We start from the raw sequence: 13,510 nt of genomic DNA on the forward strand, positions 1-13,510 counted from the left end.
AAATATAATTGAGTCATTCCAACAGAGAGAGGTGCACCACTCACATGTCTCTTAGTACTGACTGAGCCCTGGATTCTCAAGGCAAAGTAAACTCAGCCATGGCTGCCTGCCTTACGTTGCCAGGACTCCTGACCTCACCCTAGAGATAACCTAGCAAGCCTAAACCAACTTATTAACCTGTTGGGGGTAGGGGGCAGTATTGACATGGCCGGATAAAAAAACGTACCCGATTTAATCTGGTTACTACTCCTGCCCAGTAACTAGAATATGCATATAATTATTGGCTTTGGATAGAAAACACCCTAAAGTTTCTAAAACTGTTTGAATGGTGTCTGTGTATAACAGAACTCATATGGCAGGCAAAAACCTGAGAGGATTCTATATGGGAAGTGGCCTGTCTGACAAGTTGTTCTTCATCTTGGCTCTTTTTATTGAAGACTGAGGATCTTTGCTCTAACGTGACACTTCCTACGGCTCCCATAGGCTCTCAGAGCCCGGGAAAAAGCTGAACAATATCGAGGCAGCCTCTGGCTGAAACACATTATCGCTTTTGGCAAGTGGCCGATCAGAGTACTATGGGCTTAGGCGCGTGCCCGAGTCGACCCCATGCTTTATTTTCTTTCGTCTGTTTACCTAAATGCAGATTCCCGGTCGGAATATTATCGCTTTTTTACGAGAAAAATGGCTAAAATAAATTTTTATAACAGCGGTTGACATGCTTCGAAGTACGCTAATGGAATATTTAGATTTTTTTTGTCACGAAATGCGCCATGCTCGTAACCCTTATTTACCCTTTCGGATAGTGTCTTGAACGCACGAACAAAACGCCGCTATTTGGATATAACTATGGATTATTTAGGACCAAACCAACATTTGTTATTGAAGTAGAAGTCCTGGGAGTGCATTCTGACGAAGAACACCAAAGGTAATAACATTTTTCTTATAGTAAATCTGACTTTGGTGAGTGCTAAACTTGCTGGGTGTCTAAATGGCTAGCCCTGTGATGCCGGGCTATCTACTTAGAATATTGCAAAATGTGCTTTCACCGAAAAGCTATTTTAAAAATCGGACATATCGAGTGCATAGAGGAGTTCTGTATCTATAATTCTTAAAATAATTGTTATGCTTTTTGTGAACGTTTATTGTGAGTAATTTAGTAAATTCACCGGAAGTTTGCGGGGGGTATGCTAGTTCTGAACGTCACATGCTAATGTAAAAAGCTGGTTTTTGATATAAATATGAACTTGATTGAACAAAACATGCATGTATTGTATAACATAATGTCCTAGGTGTGTCATCTGATGAAGATCAAAGGTTAGTGCTGCATTTAGCTGTCTTCTGGGTTTTTGTGACATTATATGCTAGCTTGAAAAATGGGTGTCTGATTATTTCTGGCTGGGTACTCTGCTGACATAATCTAATGTTTTGCTTTCGTTGTAAAGCCTTTTTGAAATCGGACAGTGTGGTTAGATTAACGAGAGTCTTGTCTTTAAAATGGTGTAAAATAGTCATATGTTTGAGAAATTGAAGTAATAGCATTTCTAAGGTATTTGAATAAGGCGCCACAGTATTCCACTGGCTGTTACGTAGGTGGGACGATTTCGTCCCGCCGGCCCTAGAGAAGTTAAACATTGACCTGCAGCTCAATTCAGACAAGCTCTGCTAACTGGCTGGCCAACTAGCTGGCTCTACTGAACAGACAGCACAGCCAGGGCAGGCAGGCAGGGGGAGATTCATTGGTTAGTGGGATTAAAAGTAAAAGAATGATGGTAAAGAGGAAAAGATTAAAGGGATAGAAAAAAAACACAGGAGGCAGTGACGTTAAAGGAAATGAATCACAGGAGGAGGTTGGGCTGCCCACTTATTAAAGGGCCTGGGACTGGATCATTTTAGTCTGCATTCCTGCACATGATCAGTCAGTTCAGGGGGAATGTTATGTGCTGCAATGAATAGCTGGGCCTATTGTTGTTCCAATAGACAGGCGAATAGCTGAGGAGTGCAGTTTAGAGTTTACAACTGACAGTCACAGCACTGGCCTGGACCATTCTGACAAAGCTGTGCACAGATGCAATGCGGACTCAACTTTTACCACCAATACATCCATATTTCTCCTCAACGGCATGCCGTTCATCTTTGGGGACTAAGATAGACGTTAACACCACAGCTATGTATTAAGCAAGTAGCCAGATACACAAGGAACTTTATCACCTGAATTATCAATGCAGCGAGGGGGCACTGATCGTAAACCACCTATAGCCTCAACGTTCTTGATATCCATTGCACGACCACCGGCAGTAAACATACCTAAAACTCACGAGACATTTCGCAACCAAAATGTGTGATCCACCCATGCAAAGTAAATTTCATACATTCTTAGTCTCAGCTCAAGGAGGAGGCCAAACATACGTCTAGGCTAGGGAGCCAAATGTGCCAAGTGTCAAAGAAACAACAAAGACTGCGCTATGCCAGGAAGTCTTTCCATCTCAAAACAAAGGTCCATATCAGGCAAGTCCCAACAGATTAATCCAGCCATCCCTTTCTGCCAGCCCGAGACTTGGATTTACCAAAAATGTGATCAAACCCAAGGAGACTACCAACTAGCAATTATGATTGAAATAGGCTTCTATTCAAGGATTTCCTGGACATGAGAATTTTTCAAAACTAAGCCTGTGTGAGCTATCAAAAGCCCTATGGAAAAACAAACATAGCTAACTACATAGACAATAGCAGCCCCCTTTAATAATGTCAGTGAGCCAGGAATTCTGGTTGTGCAGAGGCTCTCAGGAGCAGGAGCCTGCCTGGAGCTGAGCGATGCAGGGCGGGCAGTGTTACAGATATGGCCCTCGCTCTCTCTCCAAGAGAAATTACTTCGAGAGAAGATAAGCATGACTGGGCTAGACCACAGCGTCTGAGTGATAGGCCACCCCTGAGTGGAGGATGCAGGCCAAATGTCACAGCAAAACACAGCCTACAACAGGCAAAAGAACAACAGCATAACTTATTTTGGCCAAGGCAGTGGCAAACTAGCCTGTGTGCTAGTCTTGCTGAGCTCTTAGCAACATTTGGCATGGCAGTTCCATAAGGAGTTGGCAAGAGAGCAGAAAGACTGGCACCCCGGACCCCACCCATGCTAGTGGCAAACCAACGCAACCCCAAGTCAAATCAGATTAGAGATACAACAACCATAGCAGCCTAAGTAAAACACTTCCATTGTGCATTTTGATAGAACCGATTATCCAGAGAATAGCAGCCAAACATGTTGGAAATTGCTTTATGCGTTAAATGTCCCGATTCAAAGAAAGGCTCTTTCGGAAACAAGTCTACATTCAACATAGTTTTGGTTTTATGGGTATTGAGAGAACACACCCATCTAGCTACCTCAGAGCAGAGGCTGGGCAAGCAGCTCTGACTCTTTCCAGGCACAGGCCGCACATACATAATGGCTTTGGGACACACAGGGGACACCAGGCCAGTCAAAGACAAGAGGTTATTTGATTAGCATGGAATTTTATTAAGCTGTGGGTGGAGTAGCATGGTGGTGGAGAGGGGGCTGAAGCAAAGGCTTCCATTCATTGATCAGAAAGAGATTGCAACTAGGAGGAAAAGAGGAACAACACCCTTGTGTGTAGCTGCCTTTGGCCTGCGCTACGGGACAGTCCCCACAGCTTTTTGCCATTAAAAGTCAGAGGAGAGCCGAAGCATGTGCATTAGGTGAGTTTAATTGCCTTGCCTTTCTCTATGGCAGACAGGCAGGGAGGTCAGGGAGACTAAATAACTGATCTTGTTTAAGAGTCAGAGTTAGTTACATATAAAAATAACAGTGAACTAAGGTAGGTGGGGGTGGGTAGGGCTACAGAAAAACCTTCCTCCCAGTGAGTGGATGATTTGAATGCTCCCTTAATCATCAGTGAATGAGGCACCCTTTCCAGTGTAAGGGAAATTCAATCATGCTTTGTCTCAGTCACTGTCATCTCTCCCACAATTAATACCCTAAGACAGAGGCCCGTATTGGCATGAGATGCTGTATGAATAAGCTACATATATTGCATTTCTATGGCTGGCAAAATAAGCATGGGATTCCCTGTCTGTTTGATTGATAGTAGGCCTAATACCTGCTGCCCAGCTATTGGTGAGAGAAGGATCCTTTAATTCTTGTCAAACATTATTTGCATAATTCTACGAGGTTCATACCCGTCAGCATAACAATTGCTGTCGCTGAGGACAACTGCAGGAAATTCAGGCTAGTACTTTCCACTGAGTTACAATAGATATTGCTCCACCTGGATTATTGATCCATCAAAAGGCCTCAGGAAGCTGACAGTGTATGTGATCTCCTCAAAACCCAATTCATCCAAGAGGCTAGTTACAGTGTAACCACACGTGGGGCCTATTTATCTAATCCTCTCATATGATACTGTTGCCTAAAGCAATCACTGTCAGTCCAATACACAGAAACTGCTAATGATGTGGATCAAAGACATCCAGGCTTTACTAGGACGCTCTAAATGATAGAGACAAAGGCTATGTTCCAATATACAAACTTGCATGCCACTTAGAATGAAGCAGTGTATTGGGCATGCATTTAAGTGTAATGGACATGCATAGGAACATAGCCAGACACAGTACCAGCCCGAGAGACTACATAGCCTCTGTCTCCTCTGGGGGGGGGGGGCAAACCTCAACAGTCGTTTTAAAATTTGCATCACTGATACAGTACAGCCTGTGGAGGTATTTCTCTGAGGTTTAGCACGTGGCAGTCTGATAGGAGTCAGTGATGAGTCGTGAGTGAGAGACAGGAAATCGTCAGGGTTGGCAGACCAGAGCAGGTTAACTGATGCAGCTGGGATGGCAAGTTAGAACAGGCCTGATGCATACTGTAGTTTACACTTCAGAGGATATATAAATATATACTTTTCGTGTATACTCTCCATAGAGTGTCCTCAATTAATGCCCATTATACAACAAAGGAGGCCATCAAACAGGCAGCCCCAAACACTGTCTCATTTGTTCCACTGTCGGCCCTTTAATCTTCAAATGGAAATAAATTAATTTACAAATAAATCAGTGACTTGTGTCACTGCAGGTTGCACTTAGGTTTACGACTTCAACTTGAGACATGCATTTCCTTTTCTGGTTCTATGCACTATGATTGACTGACTATCTTCGTGGAAACAACTAACTTATATACAGTGTAACGTTGGCTTTCTGTCTTACTATTTCGTCTGCAAAATACCCTCAGGGTCAAACAGGACAATAGCAACTTCAACGGTGTTGGTTTGAAAATAGCTGTAGCGAAATTTGGCAATTGTAATTATAACAAGAATGAGACATGAAACTTTGTTGATTAATAGTTATTCAGTCCTGCTCTAGCTAGCATAGATGCCCTAGCTAACTAGAGTAACGCTATATGACTTACCATCGCTGTTTTGGATGCCACTTGTTCAGCTTGCTAGCCAGTTAAGAAATGTTAGTTAACAAACGTTAACTACCCACTAGTTAAGTGGTTAGCTAATCTTCAAGATGACGACTGGCTACCAAATATAGCCTACATACAGCTAGTTATTCGTATAACGTTAGCTAGTTGCCGTTAATAACAATCAGGTAGTTAGCAAGTTGATTAGTTAAATTAAATAGTACGTTCATTTAAACAAACCACAAACTTAGCTAGCATGCGTATGTTAGTTAGCTAGCATTAGCTAACATTAGCTAACAAGCCAAGTTCATTGTCAGGCTAGCTAACATTAACTTACCAAAAGGCAATCCGTGTTTATTTCAGACTTCGGGTCCTTCAACATGGCATCGATTTTCTCAAAACGAGCCTCCAAACTTTCTCCAGCAGACATTGTTGCAGTTAGGTAGAGTTCCACGCCGGTGTTATAATTAAAATTAGTTAATCTAGCTATAGGGCTAGTTAGCTAGCCTAATGTTCTTCCCTTCGCGTGAACTCAGTCAGTGTTTAGCTAGCTAGCTACAATTCCGTAGAACCCGCAGTTTGAATCAAAGAAACGTGTTTCTTCTCGTTTTTTCACAGACGATGAAACGTTTGATATTCAAAAGCCACATTTTAAGAGAAAAATGTTTCCCCAGCTCAGATTTGGAAGAGAACTTCAACAATTCAAAATAAGATAACTGCATCGACGAGATTAGTCGGCGACCACAGGATGCAGCTGCGGAGTTGTGCAGGACTTTAAAAGATAACGATACATCCAAAATCAACTTATAAAAATTAAACCGTTTTTTAAAAAATCCGGCGTTAGGTTGCAAACTAGCCACATTACTCCAGGCCTGTCCATCGGTGCCAGACCCTTGCAAAAAAAAGTCAAATAAGTCTGACAGCTGCAAAGTAGAAGTGGCGAAAAAAAAAAAAAAAAACTTTGTTTCCAAATTTCGATCAGTTTAAAACACGGTCTTGTTAAAACATTTCATTACTGTCCTTTCGTAGTAAACCTCACATGGTCATCGGCCATTGATGTTGAACGATACAGACGGAAATCGTGCTGGTTCTACATAGATACATCGGCTTTTGATCTGTTATTTTTCGAAAAATAGACTATGCCCGATTTTCTCCCCACTGCCTGACAAACATGTCCGCCTTCCTGTTCAAACACCAGAGAAGAAACTTTGAAATTTCAAGCACTGCGCATGAGCCACACTGGTAGCGCGTTCAAGGAGTTCACAGGCTGGGTTGTTGAGCACGCGATCACGATGATGACAAAGGTCGCGTTCCACTGCTTTCTGGGGATTTTCATATAACACGATAATTCGGATAGCCACTCAAGCTACGCCCTTACTGGGCGTTAGCAAGCTAGAGAGTAGGCAATGTAGTGCTTCGTATCAACAGCCAATCCAGTAGGGTCTGGAAGCTATGGTGAGCTCCCTCGCCCATACCTGAATCACCCAACTGTCCCCCTGTCCACTTCACTTCCCTCCATTGCACCCAAAATGAATAGGGCTCTGTAACATCATCGCCCCCATCACGTTATGTGGAAACGCACTATTACCGTACATTTTATCCAAAGATCTTTTATAACTAAACCAAGATAGACCATAGCCCGTCGTTTCAAATGAGTCATAGTGGGCGGAACATGCAAGGAGGTGGGCAACACAAGCTAGCGAGATCCTATTGGCACGTTCTAGCATTATTTGCATATTTCTGTTATAGAAAGCCTACTCTGTGAAGTGCATGTGTACAATAACTCAATTTGCCTTTGCACTGCTTCAAGACAATGTATTTAAAAAAAAAAAAAAAAAATCGTAACATATTATAGATTTGGGACCAGAAAACTGCATTGAGCTTTAATGTTTCATCGATGACAAAATTAGCAGAATGTCAGCCAAAATGAATATCCTTCCATTTACTCCCACTGCCGGCCACGGCTTCCTACTCACTATCATATTACTAGTGAGTGGACACAGAAGCTGATGCTTCACATCTATATACATCCGGTGAAATATCTGTCTCATTGTTCTATTGGTGTTTTGACTAGCAATTGTACTTCACCCTCCTGTGGGTGCTAGCAAGCTTCCATCAACAGCCAATCCAGTAGGGACTGGAAGCTATAGTGACCTTCGATTGGCAAGCGCACCGCGATGTCGCAGAGTATTTGCATAAAGTTCAGCTTTCCACAACTTTGGTCCTGCGCCGTTCACGTCCCTCGCCCATGCTCGCATTGCCCAACGGTCAATTGGAAATGAATGGCTTTCTGTAGTTTCATCGCCCTCATGTCTTAAGTTCAGAGGCAGTGTTAGACATTGCCATATCTTACCACGCCTGGATAAGTACTTTACCTATCAGCTAACCATATCATATTTTATAGCAATCTGACAGTCAATGACACAGTCGATGACATGCACGCAACCATTGGTTGATGAATGCAACGTCACAGTGGAACGCAACCATTATGTTGCAGTGCCCAGCTCATGAGCTTGTTCGACATCCCAGTCTTTTCAATAGAAATGTCAATTCAACATAAGGAAGCCGGGCAAAAAAACATTCAAAAGTAGGCAACTACATCCTGAAAACACACATTCCAATCTTATCCTACTATCCTACTTACTTATCCTACTGTATTTATTTATTTATTTATTTATTTATTTATTTATTTAGCTCCTTTGCACCCCAGTATTTATACTTTGCACACTCATCTACTGTCAAATCTAACATTCCAATGTTTTAATTGCTATATTGTATTTACTTCGCCACCATGGCCTATTTATTGACTTTACCTCCCTTATCTCACCTCATTTGCTCACATTGTATATAGACTTATTTTTCTACTGTATTATTGACTGTATGTTTGTTTTACTCCATGTGTAACTCTGTGTTGTTATATGTGTCGAACTGCTTTGCTTTATCTTGGCCAGGTCGCAGTTGTAAATGAGAACTTGTTCTCAACTTGCCTACCTGGTTAAATAAAGGTGAAATAAATATATAGATAAAAAATAAAAATCCAATCTTATCTTAACATTAGAATTATTCCACAATGCTGACGACAGACAGGGGTGGCAAAGGCACCCCTAGATATAATTTGTGCCCACCCTGTTCTGTTTCTCCATAAACACAACAAATAGTATACGAATTACCATGCTCAGTTCTGCCAATATAGCACCACTGGGCCTGTTCATGATCTTTTTATTATTATTATTTTTTTCTTCGTTTTTTTTACTTTAACCCCTTTTTCTCCCCAATTGGTAGTTACAGTCTTGTCTCATCGCAACAACTCCCGTACAGACTCGGGAGAGGCGAAGGTCGAGAGCCGTGCTTCCTCTGAAACACAACCCAACCAAGCTGCACTGCTCCTTGACACAATGCCCACTTAATGTGTCAGAGGAAACACTGTGCACCTGGTGACCGTGTCAGCATGCACTGCACCCAGCCTGCCACAGGAGTCGCTAGTATACAATGGGACAAGAACATCCCTGCCAGCCCAACCCTTCTATAACCCGGACAATGCTGGGCCAATTGTGCTGCATGATGAAAATGGTGGTCACACCAAATACTGACTGGTTTTCTGATCCACGCCCCAATCTTTTTTTTTAAGGTATCTGTGACCAACAGATGCATATCTGCATTCCCAGTCATGTGAAATCCATAGATTAGGGCCTAATTAATTAATTAAAATTGACAGATTTCGTTAAATGAACTGTAACTCAGTAAAATCTTTGAAATTGTTGCATGTTGCATTTATATTTTTGTTCAGTCTAAAACAGCTTGTTGCATTGTGGTAAAAAGCATATCATCCATAGAAGGGTTTTGGAACCTCTAACCCTGGCATTTTGACTGTTAAACTCATGGGTACAATACAGGGTTGCCAGTCCTGATTTGAATGGGAACTACCATCTATGGATTAGAATTATATGGTTGGTTACAGCTGTCAATTAGCCTTTTGCTAATTTTTAACACAATCATGACAAAAGGTAGGCATACCGTTTGGAAAGCAAATGCCTACTGCTGAAAAGAGAAGACTAATCTGTTTGAATAAGCTAACAATTGTTTTCTCAACAACTTTTGAGCAATTCTGAGCGAACATTATTGTTTTTCAAAGTAGGCTAGCTTATCTTGACGTAGGCTATTGGCAAGAGCGCATTTGCCATCACTGAGTAGCTTAGGCTTCGTCTTCAACATTAGGTGAGTCAGTGTCACTGGAAAGTTTATTTTGTAGCCTACTGTAGCCTATACTATACAGTATATACAGTGCATTTGGAAAGTATTCAGACCCCTTCCATTTTTTCACATTTTGTTTATGTTACATCCTTATTTTAAAAGGGATAAAATAAAATAATATTGCGTGTAGATCCTCATCAATCGACACGCAATACCCCATAATGACAACGCGAAAACAGATTTTTAGAAATGTTTGAACATTTGCATAAGTATTCAGACCCTTTGCTATGAGACTCGAAATTGAGCTCAGGTGTATCCTGTTTCCTTTGATCATCCTTGAGATGTTTCTACAACTTGATTGCAGTCCACCTGTGGTAAATTCAAGTGATTGGACAAGATTTGGAAAAACCAAGCGATGAGGTCGAAGGAATTGACCGTCGAGCTCCAAGACAGAATTGTGATGAGGCACATATCTGGGGAAGGGTACCAAACCATTTCTGCAGCATTGAAGTTCCCCAAGAACACAGCCTCCATCATTCTTCAATTGAAGAAGTTTGGAATCACCAAAACTCTTCCTAGAGCTGGCCGCTCAGCCAAACTGAGCATTGGAGGAGAAGGGAGGTGACCAAGAACCCGACCAAGAACCCGATAGTCACTCTGACAGATGGGAGAACCTTCCATAAGGACAACCATCTCTGCAGCACTCCACCAATCAGGCCTTTATGGTAGAGTGGCCTGACGAAAGCCACTCCTCAGTAAAATGCACATGACAGCACACTTGGAGTTTGCCAAAAGGCACCTAAAGGACTCTCAGACCATGAGGTCTGGTTTCAGGTGTCTCCGGAAGGTGGTGATTGACTCCGCCAGGACAGCGGAGTCAATCACCACCTTCCGGAGACACCTGAAACCCCACCTCTTTAAGGAATACATGGGATAGGATAAAGTAATCCTTCTAACCCCCCCTTAAAAGATTTAGATGCACTATTGTAAAGTGGTTGTTCCACTGGATATTATAAGGTGAATGCACCAATTTGTAAGTCGCTCTGGATAAGAGCGTCTGCTAAATGACTTAAATGTAAATGTAATGGTGAAACCAATATTGAACTCTTTGGCCTGAATGCCAAGTATAATGCTATGGGGATGTTTTTCAGCGGCAGGGACTAGGAGACTAGTCAGGATTGAGGGAAAGATGAACGTAGCAAAGTGCAGAGGGATCCTTGAAGAAAACCTGTTCCAGAGCGCTCAGGAACTCAGACTGGGACGAAGGTTCACCTTCCAACAGGACAACAACCCTAAGCACACAGCCAAGACAATGCAAGAGTGGCTTCAGGACAAGTCTCTGAATGTCCTTGAGTGGCCCAGCCGGAGCCTGGACTTGAACCCGATCGAACATCTCTGGAGAGGGCTGAAAATAGCCGTGCTGCTCCCCATCCAACCTGACAGAGCTTGAGAGGATCTGCACAGAAGAATCGGAGAAACTCCCCAAATACAGGTGAGCCAAGCTTGTAGCGTCATACCCAAGAAGACTCAATGCTTTAATCGCTGCCAAAGGTGCTTCAACAAAGTACTGAGTAAAGGGTCTGACTAGTTCTGTGAATGTGATATTTCTGGGGTTTTTTGTGTTTTTTTTTATAAATTAGCAAACTTCTAAAAGCCTGTTTTTGCTTTGTCATTATGGGATACTGTGTGTAGATTAATGAGTAAAAAAACAAATGTAATTCATTTTAGAATAAGGCTGTAACGTAACAAAATGTAGAAAAAGTCAAGGGGTTTGAATACTTTCCGAAGGCACTGTACATGTACATAACTACCTCAGTTACCTCGTACCCCTGCACATCGACTCGGTATTAGTATTCCCTGTATATAGCCATGTTATTTTTACTCGTTATTGTTATTTACTGTGTATTTATTTCTTGTGTCACATTTTATTTAATTTTGTATCTTTATCTTTAACTCTGCATTGTTGGAAAATAACCTGTAAGCAATGTGATATTACATTTTTTTCGCCACTGAGCAAATTTCAGGTTTGCTGAACCAAACTTGACCATTATGAGAATGATGTGCAACTTCCAGCATGTGTTTACTGTGAACAATGAGGCTGTATCCGCTTTAAGTTACAGTTTTAACATTGGCCATGTAGGCTACTGTGGCTATTTGATCATAATGTAGGCTTTCGGGAGTGGCCTACCATCAAAAACAATAGAGAAAATGCATCTTCTAATATTTTAACATGGAAATAGGTGTTCTATCGTTCAGCCTACAGTAGTAGCCAATGTGTGTTGTTCAGTGAGACTTTTGAAAAAAACATGCAGGGCTTGACATTGAAAATGCTGTTGTGTTGTTTGATGCAACAAACCACTTCACAAAATAAAATGCATTATTATTCTCAAACCAGTATTATAGAGAATCAGACAAATTATGCTATCCTATTGGCTACTTAGCTTATTCAAGCCTGTCTCAATATACAACACTGCCCCTTTAACACAAAAGAAAAGGCTATTTTCCAAAGATGTATTGAGGTGTACACGTTTTGTGCTCTTGTAGGAAGCAATCATTCCCATTTTGCTGACTACAAAGAGATATATAACTGGGCTAATAACTCACTAACTAGCAGAGCATATGAACAAAATGTGCACACATGGCTACATGCAGCTCTCGCTTTGATCTTAAAACAAGCGCATCTACTCATGACTGCTTATGCTGTAAACCCAATCCAGTTCAAAGTAAATGGCACAAATCCATATATGACAATGGTTTATTCACATATAGGCCGGAGCTCTGATTGTTTATGCCCCACTGGTCTAGAGTATGGGCTGAGTAGTGCGTGTCAATGCAAGAGAATCCTACTCTGATGCGTTCTACCTACAACAGTCTCTTGCATAGTTCGTTTTGTTTCGGTATGTTGCATTGATAGTGGCTAATTTTGCTTTGATTCAATCACAATTGCCACAGTAAAGGGACACGTTGATCGTGTTAACAGAGAAAACTCTAGAACGGTGGTCACCAACCTTTTCTGAGTCTAAATGCAAGCCAAGATCTACCGCTCAGATTTTTTTTACATGAATTAAAAAAACGTAAGCCTATGCAACATTAACCAATTTTTTAAAAGTACTGTAGTAATGAGGTTTGTTCAGTAAGCTATAGGCCCAATACATTATCACCGCATATTAGCCTTGTTCAGGGTTGGGGAGTAATGGATTACATGTAAGGGATTACAAAAAAACGATAACTGTGATCCTTTCCATTACCAGCAACAATATTGTAATCAGATTACCGATACTTTTGAAAAACTAGATGATTACCTCGAGGATTAATTCAGAAATTCTGAAATTCTTATCATTAAGCTTGGGGCCCTGAGTCTGAACCCCTGCCCTATGCTACCGGGTCCTGTACTTCCTGACGGGCCGCCCCCAGGTGGTGAAGGTAGGAAACAACACCTCCACTTCGCTGATCCTCAACACAGGGGCCCTACAAGGGTGTGTGCTCAGCCTCCTCCTGTACTCCCTGTTCACCCATGACTGCATGGTCACGCACACATCTCCAACTCAATCATCAAGAAGACACTGTTAGGTGAAGACACTGTTAGTCTTCACCTGTTGTTTATGAAGCATGTGACAAATACAATTTGATTTGATCTTGCTAGCTGTCACTCAAATGGTGAGGGACTGAAGCTCATTGGCTAGAACTCAAATTGCTAGGGGATTGGCCCACATGGGGGACATTTAGGGGAAATGGCAGAGCACAGCTTCCAGAAACACAGTGGCTTTCAAATTAGAGATTTCATGGCTAATTGAGGTTAAACAGTAATTATGTTAATAGATTATGCATATATAAACTACACCTTGACACATCCAACTCAAAGGTTTAAAAAATACTTAGTATTCGCCAAAGCTCTAGAGCATATCA

The 13,510-nt window shown here is 41.7% G+C and overlaps 1 protein-coding gene across 2 annotated transcripts in view; it reads right to left on the bottom strand.

Moving 5' to 3' along the window:
- The window catches only part of LOC106569322 (rho-associated protein kinase 1), a 78,339-nt gene extending 71,614 nt beyond the window's left edge, over window positions 1–6,725 (bottom strand). The window contains exon 1 of one of the 2 annotated variants that reach the window (XM_014140558.3): window positions 5,751–6,725. In XM_014140558.3, the coding sequence (XP_013996033.1) occupies window positions 5,751–5,843 (93 nt within the window). In that variant the 5' untranslated portion in view covers window positions 5,844–6,725. The remainder of the gene's footprint in view (window positions 1–5,750) is intronic. The other variant, XM_014140559.3, reaches the window with a different exon arrangement.
- Window positions 6,726–13,510: the final 6,785 nt, after the last annotated feature.

This window comes from Salmo salar, chromosome 14 (assembly GCF_965601325.2).
Source record: "Salmo salar chromosome 14, fSalSal1, whole genome shotgun sequence".
Classification (NCBI taxonomy): Eukaryota; Metazoa; Chordata; class Actinopteri; order Salmoniformes; family Salmonidae; genus Salmo; species Salmo salar.